At 39.2% G+C, this 26,485-nt stretch overlaps 2 protein-coding genes across 2 annotated transcripts in view; both read right to left on the bottom strand.

Moving 5' to 3' along the window:
• Nucleotides 1-26,485, bottom strand: part of NFE2L2 (nuclear factor, erythroid 2-like 2) — a 154,776-nt gene that overhangs the window by 41,211 nt on the left and 87,080 nt on the right. The gene's annotated exons all lie outside the window — the stretch shown is intronic.
• LOC105548025 (putative uncharacterized protein FLJ44553) lies at nucleotides 13,382-14,888 on the bottom strand. The gene has a single exon (XM_011991844.1). The coding sequence runs from the start codon at nucleotides 14,886-14,888 to the stop codon at nucleotides 14,346-14,348; it is 543 nt and encodes a 180-aa protein (XP_011847234.1). The 3' UTR covers nucleotides 13,382-14,345.

Raw genomic sequence — 26,485 nt, 5'->3', positions numbered from 1 at the left:
TTTTTTTTTTTTTGGTTGCTTTTTTGTTGTTTTTTGATACGGAGTCTCGCTCTGTTGCCCAGGCTGCAGTGTAGTGGTAAGACCTCGGCTCACTGCCACTTCCACCTCCCAGGTTCAAGCGACACTCCTGCCTCAGTCCCTGAGTAGCTGGGATTACAGGCACGTGACACTATGCCCAGCTAATTTTTGTATTTTTTAGTGAGATGGGGTTTCACCATGTTGGCCAGGCTGGTCTCGAACTCCTGACCTCAGGTGACCCACTTGCCTCAGCCTCCCAAAGTGTTGGGATTACAGGCGTGAGCCATGGCGCCTGGCCAACTTGGACTTTTAAAGGCAAATCTAGTACTGGGCCAGACCTAAAGGATAAGGCATAAATTTTGTTGACATGTTAGCACATTATTTTTGGAGGGGATTAATAATCTAGCTTAATGATAATAATTATTGTATATATTTTATAAACACTCCCTACAAATCAGGGAGATGCGATTAGGCCCAATATTACAAATCAGAGGTGACAAAACAATTACGTGACTGGCTCAAAGCTCAAGGAAATGACTATCTGACAATGGCCCAGGTTTCATCTACTCTAGGTCAGGTCTCTGTAGAGTCTCTTGGCTTGTGCTGTATTTATTGAGAGTACTCACAGCAAAACTCCCTAAAGATGACATTTTTCCATATTCTATTTAATTAATTCCCCAAGGACAAAATGATGAAGTATTTTTCACTAGAGAGAAAACTTGCAAACAAATAGGAGAACAGGATTTCTACATTTAAGAACTTCAGTGTGAAGTGTAGGGAGAAAGTAAATGAGCTGTTTGCAACTTCAGTCTCTCTACCTACCGGCAGATTTTTAATTTTTCTTTTTTAGTGAAAAGATCTAAGAACAAGAATCAAAATGTCCTGAGAAGACTATAAGGTATTAAAACCCTTTTGCTTCTTCCAATAAATTAAATTCCTCTAACTGTGTGATTCTAAAAAGCCTAACATGCAGATTAATGTCGGTTTAGAGCTATCCCTCCTGTAAGATTCAGGTAACTTGTTCATCACGTTTTCTTTCTCCTGATGAAAGATGGAATATTTTAGTCTTTGGAGTTCATAAACTGTCAAAACTTTGTAATGGTGAATGTGTGAATTCACTTGCCTTTTTCCCTGCTAACAGTTCTTGTGTGCTTACTATGCATAATAACCCGAAATTTTAGATTCTTGATTTCTCTACAACATATTAGGGATATGGAAAGCAATAACAACACAACAAAAACAACAAGTATTTATTGTGCGCTAAATATGGCCCATGTACTTTATATGGGTTATATCATTTAATCCTCTAAGAAAACCCAAGACATAGATCCTTTACTGTCCCACTTTAGAAATGAGGAAACCGAGACCTGAAGAGGCAAGATAATTTTATCTATGGTCAAGCGGTTAGTAAGTAGCTGAACAAGTCACTGACTTTAAAGTTCTTAAGCATGAAGATATGCTGCGTCCCATGCGTAGTTCAAAAAATCATAAGGGTTCATTAGGGAATTTGGGTAGAAATGTTTTCTGAAATGAGTCACCAAAAACGATCCAAGCAATTTATGTTTCATTTTAAAAACAACAGTTGAATACTTAGTGAGAGAGTTTGAGGGAAGACTCTGTTGAGTTAAACATGGATTCTACGCTGAAGGTCCTTATAGTCCAGTAATAAAACATCACACTTGCCCAGAGCCACGAAGTAGCTGATGATGCAAAAGAGGCAAACAGTTGATGTAGCCAACCTGATAGCTGAGGTCAGGGGTTTCTCTTTTCATTTTCTGCAAAATCCACATAATATTTTAAAAATACCTTTAATGAGGTCTAATTGATACAAAATAAATTACGTATATATAAAGTATACAATTTGATAAGTATACACACACAATTGTAGTTACAGTTTGCATTTTCCTGATGACTAAAGATGTTGATCATCTTGTCATGGCACCGTGGTTTTAATACACAATGTAATATTTTCTATACATTGACTGAGAGGAAGGTATATACTCCTAAAATATGCTTTATTGTTAAAAACTTTGCTGATTACATAATCAAAGAGGAGTTATGGTGAAACAATATTATTAACTATTGATAAAATGACACAAAAATTCCAGAAAATATAAATATGCAACTTAACACAAACTTGAGTTCTTACAAAAGGAAACTATAAAATACCAAACCTTAACTTTCAACTGGTGCCTCAGAATTTTTTCTACTACCACGCGCTGGTGGACCTACTAATGTTTTCTGAACTGCATTGAGATGCAACAACTATTACTTGTTTCTTTCTTTTTCTTGACTGTTCTTCCCTTAAATTCCTAGATGACACCATTAACAATTTAAATCAAATTGGTTAAAATATCTATTATCTATCCTAAAAAAGTCACTGTAATTTTTTTATTTTTTATTTTTAAAAAAGCTCTAAACACTGAATAGATGTTTTGTGACAATACGGATTCATAAGCTAGAGGGAGATTTTTTTGTACACTATATATGGAGACATTTCTTCCTAAAGTTTGCCCAATCTAGCCTCCTGGGAAAGTAAGTGCTATATTAGCAGGAAATACATCTTTTCAATTGCCCACTCTGGTTGGAAGATTAGATAATACCAACACTTGCTCTCCTTATAATCAATTCAATTTAATTTAAGAATACTGTTGTGTACTGTGTGAAGTGCCTCAGGTAAAACTTGAGTTTATTGAGCATTATGTACAAAGCTCTCCTTCCAAACACTTTATATGTGTCATTACTGATACTAGCAATAACCATTTTACAGGTGATAAAGCTGAGTTCAATCTGATTCAGTAACTTGGCCAAGATTCCGTGGAAGAGCTCATGTGAAATTCTAGATTTGGCTGTTTCAAAACCTTTGCTCTTTTCACTGGGCCAGGCCCCAAGATACCTCCCAATGCTTTGTGAATAATTAAACATTGTGGGGATCGTGATCTATATGACAGTATTTGCCATAGACCTCATTTAATTGTATGACATTATTTGCAGGGTGAAGTATAATTTTATGCAACTGGGATATCATAAAGCTGTATAAACTGTGCCGTAATTTTCATGTTGGAATTCAATTTAAGATTTCCATGTATTTGTTTTTGCTTTCTTGATTAAGGCTTACTAACCCTCTGCTCTTGATCCAAATCTGTAAATACATAAAACAGAAAATACGAGGGCTCCTAGAAACCTCTATCTGATTGCTAGTGGCTCACTAGAAGAATATCACTCTAAGATTTTGTAGTCTGATTCTGTAGTCTGAGGTCTTCAAAGCTGACAATCAGCACCAGATTCTATCAGATTATCATATTCAACTCAAGTTGTGTCTTTTACTACAGATCACCTTCATAATTTCAAAAATGTGTACCCTGCTCTGAGCGAGCTATGCATTGATCATTCACTGCGAGTGAATGCCTTATTTTTCAGAAGGCTTATGTAGAAAGAGTGTGTTAGGAGAAGAGTCACACCAATGTGACTAGAAGAAGAAAGATCAAGTATCTTTTAAAAACATAATAATATAATATAAAATATTATGGTACCTTTAAAGATATAATAAACAACATGGATAGTCAAAAGATGTATAGGAAAGCAGTTCAAATGAACAAAAGATAAGGCTGTAGGAAGGTTTGATGATAAAGGGTAAAGAAATACGATCAAAATAGTAACTTCACTTATATGTTTATCATTTTAATGTACAATATTGTAATGACGGAAACTAACGGTTACCCAGTATCATTTCATGGTCTTATGAACCTCAGAAACACATTGTGTTTACTGTCATAGTACACTTTTCTCTAAGAAATTATCTGTGAAGCAGCTGAGGTTTTAACAAATGACAATCATGTAATTAATAGAAATTACAATTTCTCTAGCCTACATTTCTACAAATCCTGGTGTTTACTATTGTGTAGAGAATATAAGTGCGAGACAGGCAGACCTGAGTTTAGATACTAGCTGTGAGAGTCTGAGAAAGTAATTCAGCATGACTGACAAAAGTTTCCTAGTCTGTAAAATGAGGGTTGTTGTGAGGCTAACTGGCATAACATATTTAAAGTTATTAATGAAGATGAAGAGCAGTCAGATCCTCTGAAATAATCATCTGAAAGCAAAAAATGACTATGTGAACAACATTGATGGAAGAATAGACGACTGCCAACCTACAAATATAAAATATTTAGTTCTTTTTATAAATGCGTGATATTTGACATAATGAAGAGTTCTGGTCTGAACTTGAGAAACCTAGAGATTCTTTGATATAAAAATAAAAGAATTGGCTTAGACTTAAATTCAAGAGCCGGAGATGGTGCTATTCATCTTATCTCTGTTACTTTTTACTTGACCTGCTATGTGGAGATACTCGGTAAATGTTCCTTAATTGAATGAACAATTGCATGACTAAACTTTCTAAGGTTTTTTCCAACATCAACAGACTGCTTTCATAAGACGACGGGAAAGAGTGTTGCATAAACACTGTTTTGTTGCATTAGGGCACATGTATTAAAATATCAACTGCTGGTTTGGCAAGAGACCTCAGTATTTATGTTGAAATGGGAAGGCTGTGTATTTCATTTTGTATATATTTTTGTTAATAAATATTTATAACATTCATATTCTACTCATCCAGGAATTTTCTGAGGCAAAGGAACAGGATTGTGAGGAGGTCTCAGTAATGTGAGGCTCGCTTTATTGCACTAGTGAACTAGCAGGCTCCATCTAGAATATATTTTTTAAAATTTTTAATATTAGCAGTGGAAAATAAAGAATAATTCTTTGTGTTCTTTGGGACTTTTCATGTTTGTAACTTAGGAGCCCTTACTGGCTGAATTCTGTGGTACTACTGCCAAGAATTTGCAGACTACACGAGCATTTTCATTTACTGAAATGCTAATGTCTTAATTTAAAATCTACCATAATACTTAATTTGGTAGAGTTAATGGCCTCTACTATTCACTTTTAAAATGCCAGCCTAATTCAGAATTATTTTCTAACTTCTTATTTTACATATGACTGAACTCCCGTAGGATTGGGTGAAGTCTCTTGAGAGCAGCTCACTGTGGGCCTGCAGCAAGAGATCGACATTTATCTCAGCTGCTTATATGTGGTCTAAGTGGATTTGGCAGTGCCAGAACAACGTGACTGCCAGGACCCAGAAACTAATGCTTTCCTTGCCTAATAAATAATTTTTTGGAGTCTCCTATCTGTTTCTCAATGACTAAATCCCGTAAGGTATATAACAGACTATTCATGTTGGTTTTCTCTGAGTGGCAGGTTTAAGGGTAGGGGAACGTTACTTCTCACCTTACATATTTCTGTATTGTTTGATTTTTTAATAAGCACTGTTTATATATTTAATATATATTTAATATTTAATCCTCATGATTTCAATATGTAAAAAATATAAAAAGTAAAAAGTTAATCTCCCTACTCTATCTTCCATTCATTAAATCTCTTCACTTTTCCCCAGGAATATATGTATAAGCAAATATATACTCTCTATATACTAAATACTATTGTATTATATATACTATAATATATACTATCTATATATACTCATATGTATATATAAGCAAATATATACTCATATTATATATATAATCATATTATATATACTATAATATATACTCTGTATAAATATACTCATATGTGTATATATATATAAGCAAATATATACTCTATTTTTCTCATTTTTCAAACAAAAGTTAGCAAACAGTGCATATGGTTCTACATCTTGTGTCTTTCATTAAAAATGTCTTGGAGGTTTGTACTGTTTATCAATATACTATGTGGTACATCTTCATTCTTTATGTATTTCTTTCTTTTTTTTTTTTTTTTGAGACGGCGTCTCACTGTGTCACCAGGGGTGGACTACAGTGGCGCGATCTCTGCTCACTGCAACATCTGCCTCCTGGGTTCAAGCAATTCTCCTGTCTCAGTCTCCTGAGTAGCTGGGATTACCGTGCCTACCACCACGCCCAGCTAATTTTTTGTACTTTTAGTAGAGACAGGGTTTCATCATGTTGGCCAGGCTGGTCTCCATCTCCTGACCTCATGATTCGCCAACCGCGGCCTCCCAAAGTGCTGGGATTACAGGCATGAGCTGCTGCACCTCTATGTATTTCTTTCTAAAGCTGCATAATATTCAATTACATGGATGCATCATGATTTATTTAACTAGTTTCATATTGATGAACACTGGATTGTTTCTAATCTTGCTTTTACAAGTAATGCTGCAATAAGTTACCTTGACCTAGGTAATTTTCTAATGTTTTTTTTTTTTTGAGACAGTTTCACTCTGTCACCCAGGCTGGAGTGCAGTGGTGCAATCTCGACTCACCACAACCTCCACCTCCCGGTTCAAATGATTCTCATGCCTCAGCCTTCTGAGTAGCTCCGACTACAGGCGCTATAGCGCCACCACGCCTGGCTAATTTTTGTATTATTAGTAGAAATGGGGTTTTACCATGTTGGCCGGGCTGGACTCGAATTCCTAATCTCAGGTGATCCGCCCACGTTGGCCTCCCAAAATGCTGGGATTACAGGTGTGAGCCACCGTGGCTGGCCATTTTTTAAATGATTTTTAAAATTTTATTTTAATTGACAAATGATAATTGTATATATTGATGGGGTACAATGTGATGTTATGATATATATATATACACACACATTATGAAATGATTAAATAAATTTAATTATTAATAATAGGTCATTTTATGTGTCAAGTATATTCACAGGATAAAGTCATTAAAAAGTGCCTCTTGGGTCGAGGATATGTGCACTTATAAGACTGAGAGATCTTGCCAAATTATGGAGTTGTACTGATGTATAATACCATAAGTTAGATTGTCAAACTTTTAGATTTTTGAAAATGTGACAAACATATTCATATTACTGCCCATTTTTCTCTCGGGTTGTTGATTTTTAAAATCTTATTTATTTCTAGTAGTGTTTTGTATATAAGGGACATTCGTACTTTGTGATATGAGTTGAAAATACTTTTCCCAGTTTGTCATTTGTCTTTTAACTTTGATTATGGTGATTTTGTTTCTTTGCCACACAGACATTTTTTATTTTTACATAATTGATCAATTTTTAATGGCTTATATATTTTAAGTCACATTTACAAGGACCTTTCAAGGTTATAATGGCATTTTCTCATATTTTCCTCTAGTAATTTTAATTTGGTTTTTCACATTTAAATATATGATGTCTTTGTAATTTAGTGTATAGTATAAAGTAGAGATCCGGTTTTATTCCAGATGGCTACCTCGTTACAGCCTGCCTAGAACTAGGCTAACTTGTTACAACTAGTTCAATACCATATATTGAATAGTCAGTCTCTCTTTTCCCTAGTGATTTGCAATATCACCTTCATCGTATACAAATTCCTGTGTGTATCTGGATTTATGTCGGAACATTTTCATTTATTCTGTTGATCTGTATGTCCATTTATGGACCAGTCCCACACTGTTTTAACTACTGAGGCTTTATAATGTTTTTTAATATCCGGTAGGGCTAACCATTCCACATTCTCCCTCACACATATACATTTGAGAACTCTCTTGTCAAATAACCATTCCACTTTCTCCCTCACACATACACATTTGAAAACTCTCTCGTCAAATTTGAAAGGGGAAAAAATGGTACTTTTTATTGGAATTGTGTTAAAATGTTAAATTAACTTAGGGAGATATGACATTTTAACAATTTTTAGTTTTCCTACCCAGGTATGTCTTTCTATTTATTCTAACCTTGTTTGGGTTCCTTGGTTTTATTTTAAAGTTCTCTACATATAGGACATGCCCATTTCTTGTTAAATTTGTTCCTAAGTATTTTATTTTTTTCTATTGCTACTTTAAATAAGGTCATTCATCCTTATATCCTCCAGTAGGTTATTATTTGCACATATAAGATTGATTGGTTTCTTTATATTAATTTTCCACCTTTATACTTTACTGAATTGTCTTATTGTTTATAATAATTTTTCAGTTGAGTCTCTTGGGTTTGAAATCAGAGTCACATCATCTACAAATAGTGAAAATATTTTTCTTACATTCTTATATTTATACTTGAAGTTTTTATAAAGCCAAGTCATGATGGCTAGTACCTTCAGTAAAATTTTACATAGTAATTATGATAGTGAGCACTCCGTCTATTCCTATCTTTATTAGGGCTACCTCTAGCCTTTCCCCATCAAGCAGAATGCCGGCTAGATGTGTTGTATCATGTTAAAGAAGTATGAATCTGCTTCTATTTTATTGAGTGCTTTTTACCAGGTTGTTGAAACCATGAGCATTTTAATAAATATCAACAAGAATAAAGCTACTCTTCTGATCTTTCTGTCTTCCCACCATCTGATCTCTTATTGTTGTTTCCCACTAGCTGGCCCCAATCAGAATCCAGAAGGGAAAGAAGTCCATAAGGGGTCAGCTTCCCAGAGGATAGAGCAGGACAGAGAAGGGTAGAGAGTAGATCTGGACGTGCAGACAGGGTATAACTGTAGGCTATATATGGAAACTAATAGCAGACAACAAAATAGCCTCTGTCTTTATTACTTGAAAACAAAACATTATGGGTGGTAAAGGCAATTTTCCTAAAGCTGGTAGCATTACCTTTGTTCATTAAAAAAAGCGAAAGAAAAGTCTTAGGTATTTATTTATTTATTTATTTATTTATTTTTGAGACACAGTCTCACTCTGTCACCCAGGCTGGAGTACAGTGGTACGACCTTGGCTCACTGCAACCTCTACTTCCCGGGTTCAGTCAATTCTCGTGCCTCAGCCTCCCAGGTAGCTAGGACTACAGATGCGTACCACCACATCTGGCTAATTTTTTTAATTTTTTGGCAGAGATGGTGTTTCACCACGTTGGCCAGGCTGGTCTTGAACTCCTGGCCTCAAGTGATTCTGCCCACCTTGGCCTCCCAAAGTGCTGAGATTACAGATGTGAGCCACCATGCATGGTCAGTGTTAGGAATTTATATATGGAAAGCTACTTGTACTAACCTTTGCTAGATCTAATATATTGCATTTCCTGGTCTTAAACTCACATTCAGGATTGAGCTTCTTGAATGTAATTTCCCTATATCTACTACCTTATTTTTAAAATCTTGCACTCCTTCCTCAGACCTAAAAATAGTGTTCTAGTGTGGTGGATATTAGGTCAATTGTCAGCACCAGAACTAGACACTTTACGTTCTTGGAAGGATCTGGCAGAACACACCCACTTTACTGGCACCTTGGCCAGTCTCCGGGCATGTTCCATTCAGGCCTGCCTTGGATGCCCGCAGGCATCAGCAGGGTTGGCTGTGGGGGCAGTAATTTCACTTGACTATATCGTGCAATGCCCTCCCTGAAGGGGTGGTTGCCTTCTGCCAGAATTTGGAAACTTCTGAACTCCACAGCAATCCTGCCCCTCTACTGCACAGGCTGCACATTTAGGAGCCATCACAGGTCACAGAACGAATTGCCAGGTAAAATACAGGATGCCCCGTTAAATTTGAATTTCAGATAAGAAATAATTTTTGGTATATGTATATCCCAAATATTGCATGGAGCATATTTATACCAAAAAATTATTTGTTGTTTATGTGAAATTCAAATCCAACTGGGCATCCTGTATTTTTCTTTGTTAAAAAGAAAAAAAGAGCTCATCACAGAGCTCTTCCGAAAATAATCCTCCAGTATGCTTCCTGCCACTACCTGCCCTCCCAGCGCCACAGTTCCTCCATAAGAACTACATTTATTAAAGTGTTAAGATAGCCTCGGCAGGATATTAACTATAAAGATCAAAGCTAAGATTCACTTCTGAGGGCTGCACCTCTAACTTTAACCCCCATCATCAGGGATTCGTTTACCAGGTCAGTAAATTTGTTATTTGGGCACTAAGGCCATTTTAGTGATGGTTGAGAGCAAGCGTGGATCGTGGGAAGTTTAGATGCTCGTAGATGTGTGTAGAGGTAGGGATGGAAGTGGAGGTGGGTTTGGGGGTATGTTAAAACAATGCATGCAGGAAAGAGAATATTGAAGAGAACTTGCACTAACAATTTTGCCTGGCTGGGATTCTTGTGTTATTCCTTACTTGTCTCCTGATTTCCTTCTTTTTTTTTTTTTTTTTGAGACGGAGTCTCGCTCTGTCGCCCAGGCTGGAGTGTGGTGGCGTGCTCTCAGCTCACTGCAACCTCCGACTCCCTGGTTCAAGTTATTCTCCTACCTCAGCCTCCCAAGTAGCTGGGATTACAGGCATGCACCACCATGCCCAGCTAATTTTTGTATTTTTAGTAGAGACAGGGTTTCACCACATCGGCCAGGATGGTCTCGATCTCCTGACCTCGTGATCCGCCCACCTCAGCCTCCCAAAGTGCTGGGATTACAGGCGTGAGCCACCACGCCCAGCCTCCTTCCCTTCTTTAGTTTACACACATAGGCCCCATGTATAGGGCATGAGCTAGAGCTGGATCCCAGCTGAACAGAAAGCAGGAGGCGCTATATTGGAAACAACTGCCAAGCAACCAAGGACTGAGGACAAAATAGCCTGGGAGGAGAAGTAAAACCAGGAAAAAGTTTAAAATTAGGTGGCTGACATTTAAGGGAAAAAGTCCAAAGTTAATCAAGGATGACCGCTTATTGCAAGATTCAAAACCTCTAAATGACAAAACTTCTAAAAAAGGAAATGATGATAGCACGGGGAACCCTGCTGATCCATCTCCCTGCCCAAATACTTCTCCATTCCCAACCTCTGTGCAGCCATGTGCAGCAGAGACAAACAGCAGCAGCACTCCACCCACAGGCTTTGAGAACCACAGAGCTGTGACTGACACAGTGGCCCTATCTCTATGAAGTACATAAACCATACCACAGCCTTATTTTCTGAGACCATCTCTATGAAACCAGCTTCCCTAAATGCTGTGGCCCAAGAGGCCAACACTTTGGTCAGTCATGGGGCAATATGGCTGCTCCCGCATGGCATCCAAGTCCATGCTTAGAGACTGAAGGGAACCCAGCCTTGGTAAACCAGGTTAGTGGTCATTTCCCCACCTGGCATTTTTGAGCTGTACCAAGCAGCCTGGGGAGTCTTACTGCAAGGGCGCGCTCAAACCTGACTTGTCCAGACAAGTGGAAGAGTTTTGGGCTCCCAAATAAGCACGGTGGTCAGTCTGTTCCAGTTTGTCTGGGACTTTCCAGGTTTGAACACTGAAAGTTCTACAGCCAGGAAATTCCTCAGTCCCAGGCAAACTGGGATGATTGGTCACCCTGAAGTCAAGACACCTAGGCTTTGGCACCTAAACATCAGTTGCCTCGTCTGTAAAATGCTGGGACTGGCCAGTGCAGCTTCTAATGTTACTGCCACATCTAATGGTCCATGATTCACTCTCATGCACCTGACCTTACCCATCTGTAGCTCAAGGCCCAAACAAACTTCACTTGATCCAAGATCGAGTTCATGTAACCTGATAAACTAATCATTAGTGTGTTAACAGGAGAGAATTATAGGGTTCACAGTTGAATTTTAACAATGGCTTGGGTGGAAGGCATGTGGGTAGCTGAGTCGTTCTAACGGTGGGAAGCTCAGCTGGGGAGATGGAGTGTATGGTTGTGTGCCATCTGAGAGAAAGATATTTTTAGGCAGGCAGGTTTTGAGGCAGCCAGCTTGAAAGAGCTGGTTTGATGAGCTGCTTTTAGCTGCGCAGCAGGAACAGGCCACAGGCAGGGCAGTCTTGTCTGACTTGAGCCAACTTTCACACTATGACCTGAATAAAATCAGCAGTTGAAGCCACAGACTGGAGAAGAAAGGACACAATTTACTAATTACTGATATATATATAAAATAAAATAGTGCATTTGCTTTGAGCCTGGGTCTGTCATCTGTAATATAGATATGTAGCTATGATCCTGGGTAGTTAAGAGTTCAAACTCTGGGGTCACCACCTACCAACTCTGTGATATTGGGCAAGTTGTAGGTTGAATAATATGCATTTGCTGATATTTAACCTTTTTGATCTACACAAACAGGAATTCCACGTAGTTCAACCTAATAGCTTACTCTCCCTTTTCCTTGGTTTCCTCATGTGTGAAACGCAGATAGCCACCAAACTTTTCAGGACACTGTGAGGACCAAATGAGAGGGACACATAAGGTGATCAGAACAGTCCCAGCCCCACAGTCCATGTCAGTGATGTCAGCCACCACTATCCTACTGGTGAAGAGGCATACAGGGCCATTAGACTCCATCAGCTGAACCTAGGGTAGCCCAGACTCTTCCTGTCTTCCTGAGACATGGAACATGGATGAACCAAAGTGAATTGGTCACTTTAGCTGAACTGTAGAACTTCATTCTAATACCAGGGTGAGGAAAGGGGAGTAGGTTCATACCATAGGTTTTTCAGGTCATTCCAAGACTGAATGTTTTTCCTTCCGATACAATCAGGTCCTAAGTATAGCAAAGAGCTTTTTATGATGGGGTTTTGCTCTAACACCATGGAGGCCCTTCTTTAGCCTTACATCTGTCTGTAGCGACCACACATGGCCATCTTCTTCAACTTAACTATATACACACATATACGCATACATTGTGAAGCACATACAGAATACATGAGACAGCCTCATCATTATCAGAATACAAAAAAGTTACACTGAATTTCTTCTCTCAATAATTAACAGGAAGCAATTAAAAAAGAGGAAACAAAACATATGCTGTGGTATTATCATTATAATTAAATCACATTTATTAACTGAAGCAAATTCACTTGAGCTTTTTATAGGATTCTAGGAAATAGGTTCCTTACATACAATGAGGAAGTGCATCTCTAGGTCTTTTCATATTTTTCTTCCCTGTAACCATCCTATGTTTGGTCTTTTCTCTTCAGGTTCATTCCCTTGACGCTAACAGAGAACACTGTAATTCTAAATTAAAATGAAAGCTGGGGAACCATGGATTCCAAGGCCAGCACCTCCCCACTGTGTGGATCCCACAGATATGATGTCAGAAATCTAAAAAGAAAGAAAAGAAAAAAAATCTTGAACCTGGCTTGGTTTAAACTCTCTTTAAGCAGCCCTCTTTCATTCAAATGTGAGAAAGTTCAGCTTTCAACATGTATTAACAAAAGATGTTTACAACAGAATACCTGGTTGTGCCTAATAATGGCTTTGCTCTTTGAATTAATTTTTTCCTGGTAACAAAGGCCGAGCTTTTGAACTTCTGGGTAAGGCTAGGCTGGGCATTTTTGCTTGGCTTGGCTCTCTTAAATGGTTAGAAAAGGGTTGGTCTGGCACCTGGTATTTTGCGGCCAGTAATTACACTACAGTTGTTACTATGCGTTACCGAAACTTCATTTTTTGACCAAAAGCCAACAGTATTCTGTAAACAAACATCTTTTGAAAGCCGAATGTGCTTTGAAATGATTTTAAAATCCATTTAATGAATAGGATTCTATTGAATTTCACAAATACAAGTCAGAATTTTTTTTTTTTTTTGATGCTTCATATTTTATTTCCCCCTGCCCTCCCGTCCCACCCTGGTGATGGTTGTACCCATTTGAGCATTTCTGAGCACATGACAAGTCAGAATTTTTTTAAATGACGTTTTGCTTTAGCATGGTGTCTCTCTAGTACAAGCCATGTGTGGCCTTTCCACTTAAACCGTCTTAATGTTTCCTTTCCCTTCATCAGTGTACCGTGACAAGCCCCTTCTATTTCCGCCCCCAGGGAACAGATTTACTCTAGGGCGTGTGTTGATAACTGAGGCAGGATGAGGCAGTGTTGATAACTGAGGCAGGTGAGACTTAAATAGCCAGAGAAAGGAATAATCTGTTCCATATTTAGAAGGCTAGTAATCTATGGCCAGCCTTTCACAGCTGTGGGACTTCTGAGCCCAGATCCTAATTCTTTTTTTTTTTTTAATTGGATTAACTAGCTCATGATCGCCCAATTCTTAACCGAAAGCTTGATCACCAAGACTGCAGGATCAAGACATGGGGATTGAGGTGGGTGGGTTGGGATGGTACATTTAAAGACCAATCAGGCAGGAGAGGCCCTCACCTGCGAGTTCCCAAATATATTGTAAGAACTCCCATCAATGCTTCGTCCCCTCACTGTTAGTTTCAGAACAATGACATACAGATGCTCACCTCACAAGGATCTGATAAAGTTAAATGTGATACACATGTGATCAATAAATTTTTTTTTTTTCTTAGTATTCCCCTACCCCTTCCTCCCTGCCTCCATGCCTTGGACAGCAAGCCCTTGTCCTATTGCCTCAAGGTAGGGAAATAATGTGACTTTAGACAGCAAAACAACAGCACAACTTCTGTAAGTTGTGTTTTGTGTTATAAAATAATCTCAGAGGACTAGAGAGGATTTGGAATAAAGCCAAAGTATTTGGAAGAAAATGGTTTGAGGAGAGAGGGGCTTCCCTGGAAGACTAGAAACACATCCCTCCACCAGTGGGAAGAAGGATGGATGAAAAGTGAGAGGGCAAAGGCCTGGGTAGGGTGGGTCCTTTCCTACTTCTCTACCTCTGTGTCTTAGGGAGGCAGCAAGCTGGAGAGAAGAAAGACTGTATGTTGTAAGCCTATAGAACTTCCCAGACCCTGGAGTGGCCCCAAAATAGCAGGGAGATGCTGGGCACAAATGGGCCATGCAAAGAGGAAGGAGGCACAGGTGCAGCAGTATTGGTAAAGGAAGGCCAGAAGGAACTGTGGACATCTGGGTTGGTGCCTCCTCAAACAGCTGACATGAGGAACAAATGGATTTCCCAATACCTTGGCACAACCTAACCACCCACCCCTCCACCAAGCCTTCATCCCACCCCAAATGTAAACATATCTTTAAAGGTAGAGAAATACCAAAATGATGAAATTCATTGCTGACACCTTCCAACATAGAGTGGAGGCTTAAAATATAAATTAGGTAGATTAATAAAAGAATAAAGATATATTTCTTGCATGCCTGAGTTTGTACACTGAGAGCTGGGCATCCAGTTTGAGCCTCTGGGGAAGACAATGTGGCAAGGGAGAGAGACCAGTAACCTCAGAGTGAAAGAAGAAAAGCTCTGTCACTTAGCAGTGTAAACTAAAAATAAATCCCAAGTCCCCCACTGACTAAGTGGACCCCCTTGTGGCCAAAAGGACCCCAGAAAAAAAATTTAAGTCTAGTTCCCAGCTATGATGGGAGGTCAGACATGTCTAATGATACTCCCCCTCTCTTCTGTGGTTTAGACACAACAACTAAGCAGCATTAATGTTCCAGTAGAGATCACATGACTCACAGAACAGATTCTTTGTGGCAATAAGATACCAAATTATAAACAGGACCTAAGGCTATGCCAGGTGAGGGGAAGTCATGTACTCCTACACCTAAGGAAGAAACTGTGCTCTAACTGCCACAAGGATTTTCTTTTTCTCTAGCAGCTAAACAAGCACTGGCCTCAAGATAAGCAATACTTAAACAATTGCAAATCGTCCTGCTCATAGACTGCCCAACTGAACTCCCATTCCACCAGCCATAACTACATCTTTCATTGGATGAGAGACTAATCTTAATAACTTTTTCCTGATAAGACCACCAACCATGGACTGATTCTGACTAGTTTACAGAGATTGTGTACTTGTGAGCTTTTGTGTCCTGAAACGACCTTTTGATGTGTAGGGCCTAACTGTAATACATTGAAATGTTAAGTCTCCATCCCAAAGTGAACATGGGTCATGTGTTACATACATGTTTGTTCAATATGCATGTGTCAGGACCACCTTCATTCATATTCACAGCTCCTCCTGTAACCTGTTAAATATTATATTTGGTCAACCTGTTCAGCATAAAGCTCCATCCCAACCCCTCTGTCTTCAAAGTGCTTGTCTCTGGGCTTCTGCTGAAAGCTGTGCTTCCCAGCCTGTGGGATAGCCACCTTGAAGGTTATAACCCTTTATAAGAAATCAAGTCTCCTCTTTCTTTGTCTAAATTTATAAATTGTGTGTGTTTTTAAGTTAACAGTGGTATGTAACTTTGGACAAGCCATGTAACTGCTCTGGGCCTCAGGGTTTCCATCCATAAAGTGGGTGATCAAACTTCTCATGACCACTCCTAGTCCTGTTGTGAGGAATGGGATGCTGCATGTGGATGTTATGAAATACAGTGGGACTCAACAAGGCAGTCTACATAGTATCAAATGCTAAGCATAATCAGAAGAAAAATATAGATAATAATTTCAACATGTAGAAACTTGTAGCAAAGACTGGCGACATACTTGCCAATTTCATTTTCTCTTCCTGGCATACAAGAAGACCTTTCCCAGGCTTCCCTTGCAGTTTGGATGGGGCCATATGATTGGGTTCTGGCTAACGGGATTTGGCAGATGTGATAGCAGTGCTTGCAGACCTACCACAGATCCTGCAGTGTGATCTTATACATACTCTCTTCTCCTTCTCTGGCAACTGTTGAGGCCAAATGCTGAAGATGATGGCATTTCAAGATGAAAGGAGCCTGAACCTCCAAGTCACCACTTAGAGATGTTGCCGAGGAGAGCCCCTGCACTGGCTTATGATGCATAATATAAACTTCTATTTGGGGGTTAATTGCAGCCTGTGTAGCCTATCCTAACATTGTGCTATAATAAAAAGATAATAATAGAATATGTTATTATGACAGAATATATATATTCATGTATGTATCCATATAAATATATATGAGATGTCTTGAGGCTTAAAGGAGTGGCTCAGTCAATACCTTTCCTTCCATATTATGAAGAATGTAAAAGTTCAATTTGTGCTGTTCTTGGGGAAATATGTCACAGGCACAAATTGTGATGACATTCAAGTCTATGTCTGGCTTGCCCAGTGGAAGCACAGTTACATAGAAAGCTGGGGGAAATCTTCCACTTGGAGTTGACAGACACCCAGGCCCTCTGCTCTATTTCATCAAAGCTGCTGAGGTTTTACTTTGCATGATCTGCTGCACCAGTTTCAGCTGGGAGACAGCCGTCGTCTTCCTCATCTTAAACTCTCCATGGACATTCAGCATTCTAACAGGAAGAACCCAGGAGATGCTCTTGGATCCAGGCAATAAGAGAATGTAAACATGATGAGCTTGCCATAAAGTTCAGCTTAAGACAAGTCCCCGAGCTTCTCATTTTCAACCAGATTAGCACCCCAAGCCTCTGGAGAGGACTGAATCCATCTACACTGGGACTTTAGTAAAGCACTTAACTCACATATCCAAGTCAAGTTCTGATGGTTAAAAAATGGTGTTCTAGGCTGAGTGCAGTGGCTCATGCCTATAATCCCAGCACTTTGGGAGGTCAAGGCTGGAGAATTGCTTGAGCCCAGGAGTTTGAGACCAGCCTGGAAAACCTAGTGAGACCCTATCTCTACACAAATCAAAAAAAAGCTGGGCATAGTGCAGTGTGCCTGTAGTCCCAGCCAATCAAGAGGCTGAGCCCAGGATGTTAGCACTACAGTGAGCTATGATCACGCCACCGCACTCTAGCCTGGACAACGAAGCGAGACCCTATCTCAAAAAAAAAAAAAAAGTTCTAAAACTGGAGGCACAATTAAATCTGCATAAACCAATATAGTTATCCTAAACTCGGATCAATTTGAGACCAAAGCCACCTCCACCATTCCTGAGTGTTGAGAATTCCACCCTGTACTCCCTGCCACTCTGACCAGCCCTCAGTCCCTCCTTCTCCCCCTACAACACTCAGCTCTCTTCCCTGCCATCAGGCCTGTTGTAGGTTGAATTTTGTCCCCTCAGTGAGATATGTTGAAGTCCTAGCCCTCAGTACCTTAGAATGTGAGCTTATTGGGGGAAATAGTGTCATTGTAGATGTAATTAATTAAGATGAGGTCATACTAGAGTAGAGTGGGCCCTTAATCCAACAAGACTAATGTCCATGTGAAGAAGGCCATGTAAAGATGCAAAGAGACAGCAAGAACATCATGTGAAGATGGAGACAGAGATGTGAGTGATGCATCTACAAGACAAGGAATACCAGAAATTGCCACCATCAGAAGCTGGCAAAGAAGCATGAAACAGATTCTCCTTTGGAGACCGCAGAAGAAACCAATCACGCCAATCCCTTAGTCTTGGACTCCTAGCTTCCAGAACTGTGAAAGTATACATTTCTGTTGTTTGAAGCTGCCCAGTGGTACATTTTTATGGCAGCCTAGGAAGGACTGCAGAAGGCTGGACAGCCCCTTCTGAGCCTGGGCTCCATGGGGAGACATTTAACAAAGGCTTTGACCAGCATGCTGGTTTCATCATCCCTGCCCCATGAGCCAGTCTTGCCAATCCCAACTCTGAATAGGACACACCATCTAATTTCCTTGCTCCTGGACCTAGGCTGTCAAGGTAATAGCAAAATTAGATGAATTGATTATGTTGCAAAGTCATTGTCTCCAATCATAACTTGCCCCTCTCTGAGCCTGAGCAATCTTTCATCACATTGAATAAGTATCATAGAGATTCTCAACTAGTGGGGAGAGAAGGGCTCATGGTTTGAAATAAAAACTTTGCCTCATTGCTTTACTTCATTTAAAATTTATTTTGAATTTCTACAAACATCAGAGGAGGATAGAAAATTTTTCTTTTTTGCAGAGTAGTGTAAAGGTGGATCGGTATTTCCCTTTGCTTGAAATTAGCACAAACGTGCATACGTGGTGGAGTTGAGGTTCAAATGAATAAAGCAACCTGCCTCCAGAGTCCACACTTCTAACCACCAATATACAAGACACTCTTATGGTTTACTAGCTTGGAAGCTCCTGAATGACAAAAACCCTTCCCTTGTATATTCCCTCTTTGCATCTTCCCAACTCCCTAATACCATTCATCACACTTTTAAAGACATTCAGTAAAAAGAGGCACAGACGGCCGGGTGCGGTGGCTCACGTCTGTAATCCTAGCACTTTGGGAGGCCAAGGCGGGCAGATCACGAGGTCAGGAGATGGAGACTATCCTGGCTAACACGGTGAAACTCCGTCTCTATTAAAAATACAAAACATTAGCTGGGCATGGTGACAGGTGCCTGTAGTCCCAGCTACTTGGGAGGCTGAGGCAGGAGAATGGCGTGAACCCGGGAGGCGGAGCTTGCAATGAGCCGAGATCGCGCCACTGCACTCCAGCCTGGGCGACAGAGCGAGACTCCGTCTCAAAAAAAGGCACAGACTTGGGCAGAGTTTCCTTTTCTCTCAGCAGTAGGTGGATAAATTCATGAATTAGTGACTATTATATGGTATTTGATGCAAATACTGCAGTTCCATTTCCTCACTGCTCCCTTTCCCCTCTTTTTCTCGTTTGTTCCTTTTTTTGCCCTCATCTTATAGAGAAGGAAGGGCACAGGGGCCTCTTTTACACTAAGGAAATCTCAGAGTTATCCCAGGTCCATAGAGACTTCCTGAGTAGCACTCAAGCTGCAGTCCTCCTCAGCTGGCAACTGTTCTATAGTTTGCAACCTCAGGTCATTCCAAAGAACGAACCTCTTGAAATAAACACAGAGAAATGGGGCCTTTTATTATCTCCAGATGGGATTGTGCGGCCTTGGACGCTGTTGAAATAATTCTTCTGTGCCTGGATCAAACTTTTGTTATCTTCCAAAAGGAAAGAAAGACAGGAGTGGTAAATTGTGTTAACTAGAAAGCCAACTCGGGTTAAATTCTGCTGGTAGGTCCCCTTCCCCCACTAAAACCCAGGTTTTTAAATTTGCTTTTTATTGATTTTTGCATCCCTTTTCCCCTTTTACAATCAGATATTAAGCTGGGTTGGAATACACACACACACACACACACACACACACACACACACAAAAGGGCAAAATTGTAAAACCGTTGTTTTTGTGTTGTTATCCAAGATTCAGATGTTGTTTTTTTAAAATGGGGATGAAATATGAAAGTGGAAATACATGTGTTTTAGGGTATTACTAGAAAAGAAAGTATGATAAAGCGTGTCTGTAATATTTTTATTTTTACTCTGTTAGTAATGGTGAGCTGAGCAGTTTCTACATACATGGAGTCCAATAAACATCCATTGAACAAACACCATAAATACAATTTTGGGCTATAAACAACAGAAAATATAATTGTAAAATTGATGGTGCCACCTATTGGTGATGATACAAAGTATAAAATGATCACTTACATAATAAGTTATTTCATGTTTTCCAATCATGTTACTTATTCCCACAGAGATTCTGTGAGGAGCTAGAAGGTAAGCTTGGTTCACGCAGACATGAGGCACTAATGTTTTCAACTGGGTTGCTCTCCACTGGATGCCTATTAAATGCTCAGCACTTTGGAGTATGCCAGAGAAGTAAAGACATGGCCCCTGCCTTTAAGGAGAATTTTATCCAGTTGGTAAGAGACCTACCTACCAATATAACAAAATAATAAATATCCTTGGGAGGATGAGGCCGGGAGGATCCCTTGAGGCCAGGAGTTCAAGGCTGCAGGGCACTATGATCGCGCCTAGGCATAGACACTGAACTCCAACCTGGGCAACATAATAAGACCTTGTCTCTACAAAATAAAGAAATAAAACAAAATAATAAATAGCTGACATTAAAATGTATAATCTTCCTTCTATATATATGGCTATATTTTATATAGTATACGGTAATCATCCTTTCTAAATCCTCAGCGCAGTGTCAGGACTCAGGACATGTTACCCCAAAGTATGGTACCTCACTTGGCTGAGTACTTTACTTACTTATTTATTTATTTTACTTATTTATTTATTTATTTATTGAGAGAGAGTCTCACTCTGTCACCCAGGTGGGAGTGCAGTAGTGCGATCTCAGCTCACTGCAACCTCTGCCTCCTGAGTTCAAGCAATTCTCCTGCCTCAGCCTCCCAAGTAGCTGAGATTACAGGCACCCACCACCATGCCTGGCTAATTTTTGTGTTTTAGTAGACGGGGTTTCACCGTGTTAGTAAGGCTGGTTTCAAACTTCTGACCTCAATTGATCTGCCCGCCTCAGCCTCCCAAAGTACTGGGGTTACAGGTGTGAGACACCACGGTCGGCCCTTGGCGTAGTACTTTAAACTGAAGGACACTGGAAGGACCTCAGAAGCCAGTGTTCTCTGACCTTCTGCTCTCCTGTCACTTGCCCCTTTTTCTCCTCTAAAGCAAGGAGAGAAATCCTCTTCCCTATGGCAGGTCCTAGAAACTAGGACCCCTCTTCTGCAAAGCAAGTCATAAAACCTCCAGGTCACGCTCTCCATTTTATCCTGAAGACTCTCATTCCAGAGGGGTCCTATCCATACTCAGGAGGAAGGAATGCTACATGAAGAGACCCCTGGAAGAACCTAAACAGAAAGGCAGGCCTTGCTGGGTTTCTTCCTCAGCCTATTACAGTAAGATCATACTCTTGTCCAATCACATTTCTACATGGCTGTCCATTCTTCATCAAGCCTCAGCATAAAAACACAGTTTTCCTTGCATCTTTGGATATTCATTTCTTTTTTGGGGGGGTGTGGGGGAGCTATTCATTTCTAAAGGCTCCCATGTCATGTAAAACTTTGGTTAAATAAATTTATTATGCTTTTATCTTGTTAATCTGTCTTTTGTTACAGGAGTGTCAACTGTGACGCTTACGATGGATGAAGAAAGGTACTACACCTTTCTGCTCCTATAGCAGGAAACAGTCTGTTTTGCTCACCACTTACCCTAGGCCTAGTACACCACAGTTCCTGGCACTTAGTAGGCAATTGATAGAATAGTTGAATTAAGTTGGGTCTCATGGTTAGATATATGTGGCTTATAGAATATTTTATTTTATTTTATTTTATTTTATTTTATTTTATTTTATTTTAGAGACAGAGTCTCATTCTGTTGCCCAGGCTGGAGTGCAGTGGCACGATCTTGGCTCACTGCAACCTCTACCTCCCAGGTTCAAGCGATTCTCCTGCCTCAGCCTCCCTAGTAGCTGGGACTACAGGTGTGTGCCACCACTCCCAGCTAATTTTTGGTATTTTCAGTAGAGACAGGGTTTCACTGTGTTAGCCAGGATGGTCTCGATCTCTGGACCTCGTGATCCGCCTGCCTCAGCCTCCCAAAGTGCTGGGATTACAGGCGTGATTACAGGTACCTGCCACCCGCCCCAGCGCCTGGCCAGAATTTTTTTTTTTTTTTTTTTTTGAGATGGAGTCTCATTCTGTTGCCCAGGCTAGAGTGCAGTGGCAGGATCTTGGCTCACTGCAACCTCCACCTCCCGGGTTCAAGTGATTCTCCTGCCTCAGCCTCCCTAGTAGCTGGGACTACAGGTGTGTGCCACCACTCCCAGCTAATTTTTGGTATTTTCAGTAGAGACAGGGTTTCACTGTGTTAGCCAGGATGGTCTTGATCTCTTGACCTCATGATCCACCCGCCTCAGCCTCCCAAAGCGCTGGGATTACAGGCGTGAGCCACCACGCCTGGCTGCCAGAATATTTTAAATCAAGACTGGCAAAACAGATCAGAAAATATGTGTAAACACGGGAAGCAGGGTTTGAATTGGGTCCTAGAAAATTCCTCAAGGGATTTATAACCTAATACAGATGAAGCCATCAGTGCAGGGAAGCCTCTTGTAGCCTTAAATTTGGTTAGAACTTGAGATTTTTGTGGTTTGCTGTGCCAACCCACACTTTTTCCTTAGGCAAGTACTGGGTTTTTGCTCAAAGTCCAAAAGCAAAGGAAGAGAAAAAAGCAGATGGTGGGTAGTTATAAAACTATAAACATATTTTACTCCTGCAAGTCTTACAGACAGGAGTAATTCTGGGAGTATGAAAGTAGCTTAGAAAGATTTTTGCTTCCTCTCACCCTCCAACCTAATTATGTGCTGCAAAGTATTCCTATAATACTCGGCAATATAAGGCTGGGCACAGTGTTTCATACTCGTAATCCCAGCACTTTGGAAGACTGAGGCATGTGGATCACTTGAGGTCAGGAGTTCGAGACTATGGCCCACATGGTGAAACCCCATCTTTACTAAAATACAAAAATTAGCCAGGTGTGGTGGTGCACACCTGTAGTCCCAACTGCTCAGGAGGCTGAGGCAGGAGAATCACTTGAAACCGGAGGCAAAGGTTACAGTGAGCTGAGATTGCGCCACTGCACTCCAGCCTGGGCAACAGAGCGAGACTCTGTCTCAAAAACAGCAACAACAACAACAACCACAACAACTTGGCAATATGTATCAAGAGTCTTAAAAATGGTCATATCTTTTGATCCAATACTTTTCCTTCTAAGAAAATATGTTAAGAAAATAACCAGAAATGTGAACAGAGGCTTTTTAGAACACAGGGGAAAAAAACCTCTGCACTCAGTATGAAAAGTTGTTTTCAAAAAATTTTAATTAAGTAATTTTGCTCTAGATATAAGACAATTCTTATGTAATATTTAAAACTATGGCACAAAATTGTGCATATATAGATTACCGCTGAATAGAGGGATTACAGGTTGTTTTGATTTTACCGTATTGTAAGAAAAAATGTTAAAGCCTTTGAAATTTAGTGGGTGTCCTGATTAGTTCATTCATTCATTTCTGCTTTCGTTGTCTTTGACTAGTCTTTGATTAGACTATTTTACAACTCTGAAGAGAAAGAGGTTAAGATGTAGAAAATTGACATTAATACAAATGTTTCCTGTTATAACTGCAAATGATCTCTGTTCGTGTCAATGCAAATAAATTTTGTCTGGCAGGTAATACAGATCTCTGTAAATCAAATCCATTTGAACCAGCTATAACACCTTACTGGTTTTCTCATTAATTAATGAGTTAAATAAAACCTTTGATGTGCTCATTTTATATTTATATGACAGTCATAATGTTTCCTTATTTTGAAAACTGTTTTTTAACACTACATACTTTGTTTTCTAGATTTCCTATCATAAGGATGTACAAGTAATTTAGTAAACTTTATAAGGATAAAAATATGCATGCAGAAAAGTAGGTAAGTTTACAGTTCAATGAATTTTCACAAAATCAACACCTATGTAACCTATGTGAGTATGATCAAGGAAAAGAACAATATTACCACCCCAAAGTTGCTCTTGTGCCTTACTCTTGGTCACTACTATCTCCACCATCCCAACAGGTAAACACCATCCTGACTTCCAACATCACTGATTTATTTTGTCTAATTTTCAGTTTTATATAAGTGGAATCATATAATGTGTTCTCATTTGTGCCTGGCTTACTTTGCTCACAATTATGTTTGTGAGATTCATACATGTGACTGCACAAAGTTGTAGTTCCTTCATTGTCCTTGTTGTGTAATGTCTGTTGTATGAATAGGTCACAATTTTTCCATTCTTCTGTTGATGAACATTCAGATTGTTTCTAGTTCAGGGCTATTCTGAATAGTGCACCTATGACAATTTTTGTATGTATATTTATGTGAAAATATGAATATATATCTGCTGATTATAGCATGTATTAATTTAAAATCAGAAAAAAATAAACTGCATAAAAATTGTTTCTCTAAGTTTCTACAAATCTTTCTGTAAATATGAAACACTTTTAATTAACAAACTCTTGGATTTCTTCATGGTTCAATCTTGGTAAGTGGTATGTGTCTAATAATGTATCTGATTCTTCTAGGTTTTCCAACTTATTGGCATATAGTTGCTTGTAGTAGTCTTTAATGATCCATTGATTTTCTGTGGTATTAGTTGTCACCATTTTTGTCTCTGATTTTATTTATTTGAATCTTCTTTATTCTTAGTCTGACTAAAGATTTGTCAATTTTGTTTATTTCTTCAAAAAGCCAATATTTTGTTTCATTGATCTTTTGTATTGTTTTCTTCATTTCAATTTCATTGGCTTCTGCTCTGATCTTTATTATTTTTTTCTACTAACTTGGTTTTGGTTTGCTCTTGCTTTTCTAGTTCTTTAAGATGCACTATTAGGTTGTTTATTTGAAGTTTTTCTTCTTTTTTGATGTGGTCACTGATAGCCATAAACTTCCCTATTAGTACTGCTTTCACTGTATTCCTCAGGTTTTGGTATGTTGTGTTTCTATTTTCATTTGTTTCAAGAAAGTTTAAATTTTCTTTCTTAATTTCTTCATTGACCTACTGATTATTCAGGAGCATATAATTTAATTTCCAAGCGTTTGTATAGTTTCCAAAATTCCACGTTACTGATTTCTAGTTTTAGTCCATTGTGGTCCGAGAAGATACTTGATATGATTTCAATTTTTTTTTTTTTTTTTTTTTTTTTGAGACGTAGTCTCGCTCTGTCACCCAGGCTGGAGTGCAGCGGCATGATCTCGATTCAATACAACTTCCGCCTCCCAGGTTCAAGCAATTCTCCTGCCTCAGTCTCCTGAGTAGCTAGGATTACAGGTACCTGCCACTGCACCCAGCTAATTTTTCTTGTATTTTTAGTAGAGATGGGGTTTCACCATGTTGGCCAGACTGGTCTCAAACTCCTCACTCAGGTGATTCACTCACCTCAGCCTCCTGAAATACTAGAATTACAGGCATGAGCTACCATGTCTGGCCTGATTTTAATTAAAAACATTTTTTTTGAAGACTTGTTTTGTGGCTGAGCATATGGTCTATCCTCAAGAATGATCCATGTGCTGAGGAGAAGATTGTGTATTCTGCAGTTATTGGATGCAATATTCTGTAAATATCAATTAGGTCTATTTGGTTTACAGTGCAGATTAAATTGGGTGTTTGTTGATTTTCTGTCTGGACGATCTGCCCAATGTTGAAAGTGTGGTGCTGGAGTCTCCAGTTATCATTGTATTGGGGTCTAACTCTCTCTTTAGTTCTAATAACATTTGCTTTTCTTATCTGGGTACTCCAGTGTTGGGTGCATATACAATTATAATTGTTATATCCTCTTGCTGTGTTGACCTCTTTATCATTATATAACAATCTTTGTCTCTTTTTATATTTTTCTCTTAAAATCTATTTTGTCTGATAGAAATATAGCAACACCTACTCTTTTTTGGTTTCCATTTGTGTGGAATATCTTTTTCCATCCCTTTATTTTAGGCATATGTATGTATTTATAGGTGAAGAGTGTTTCTTGTAGGCAACAGATTGTTGGGTCTTGTTTTCTCACTTTAAAAAAATTTTTTTTTTCTTTATAGAGACAGAGTCTTACTGTGTTGCGCAGGCTGGTCTCAAACTCCTGGGCTCAAGTAATCCTCTTTCCTTGGCCTCCCAAAGTGCTGGGATTACAGGCACGAGCCACCATGCCTGGCTGGGTTTTGTATTTTAAATCCATTTAACCACTATATTTCTTTTGATTAGAGAATTTAGCCCATTTACATTCAATGTTGTTATTGATAAGTAAGGACTTACTGCTGCCATATTGTTATTTGTTTTCGGATTATTTGTTGTCTGTCCTCCCCTCCCTCTCCTCGCTTCCTTCATCCCTCCCTTCTTCCCCAAAAAAAAAAAAAATGACAACTTAACACTAATTGCAAAAACAAAGTAGAGAAAGTTAATAAAAACTCCACATTACATTGTCCCAACTTTTTTTTTTTTTTTTTTTT

Source organism: Mandrillus leucophaeus, unplaced genomic scaffold (assembly GCF_000951045.1).
Source record: "Mandrillus leucophaeus isolate KB7577 unplaced genomic scaffold, Mleu.le_1.0 Scaffold40, whole genome shotgun sequence".
Lineage (NCBI taxonomy): Eukaryota > Metazoa > Chordata > Mammalia > Primates > Cercopithecidae > Mandrillus > Mandrillus leucophaeus.
Note: the sequence above shows the minus strand (reverse complement) of the source record. Positions and strands in the feature narration are given on the sequence as shown.

What these genes read in the sequence shown, in the direction of transcription:
- LOC105548025 (XM_011991844.1), bottom strand. Translation starts at nt 14,888, where the DNA reads ATGTTGGAAGGTGTCAGCAATGAATTTCATCATTTTGGTATTTCTCTA.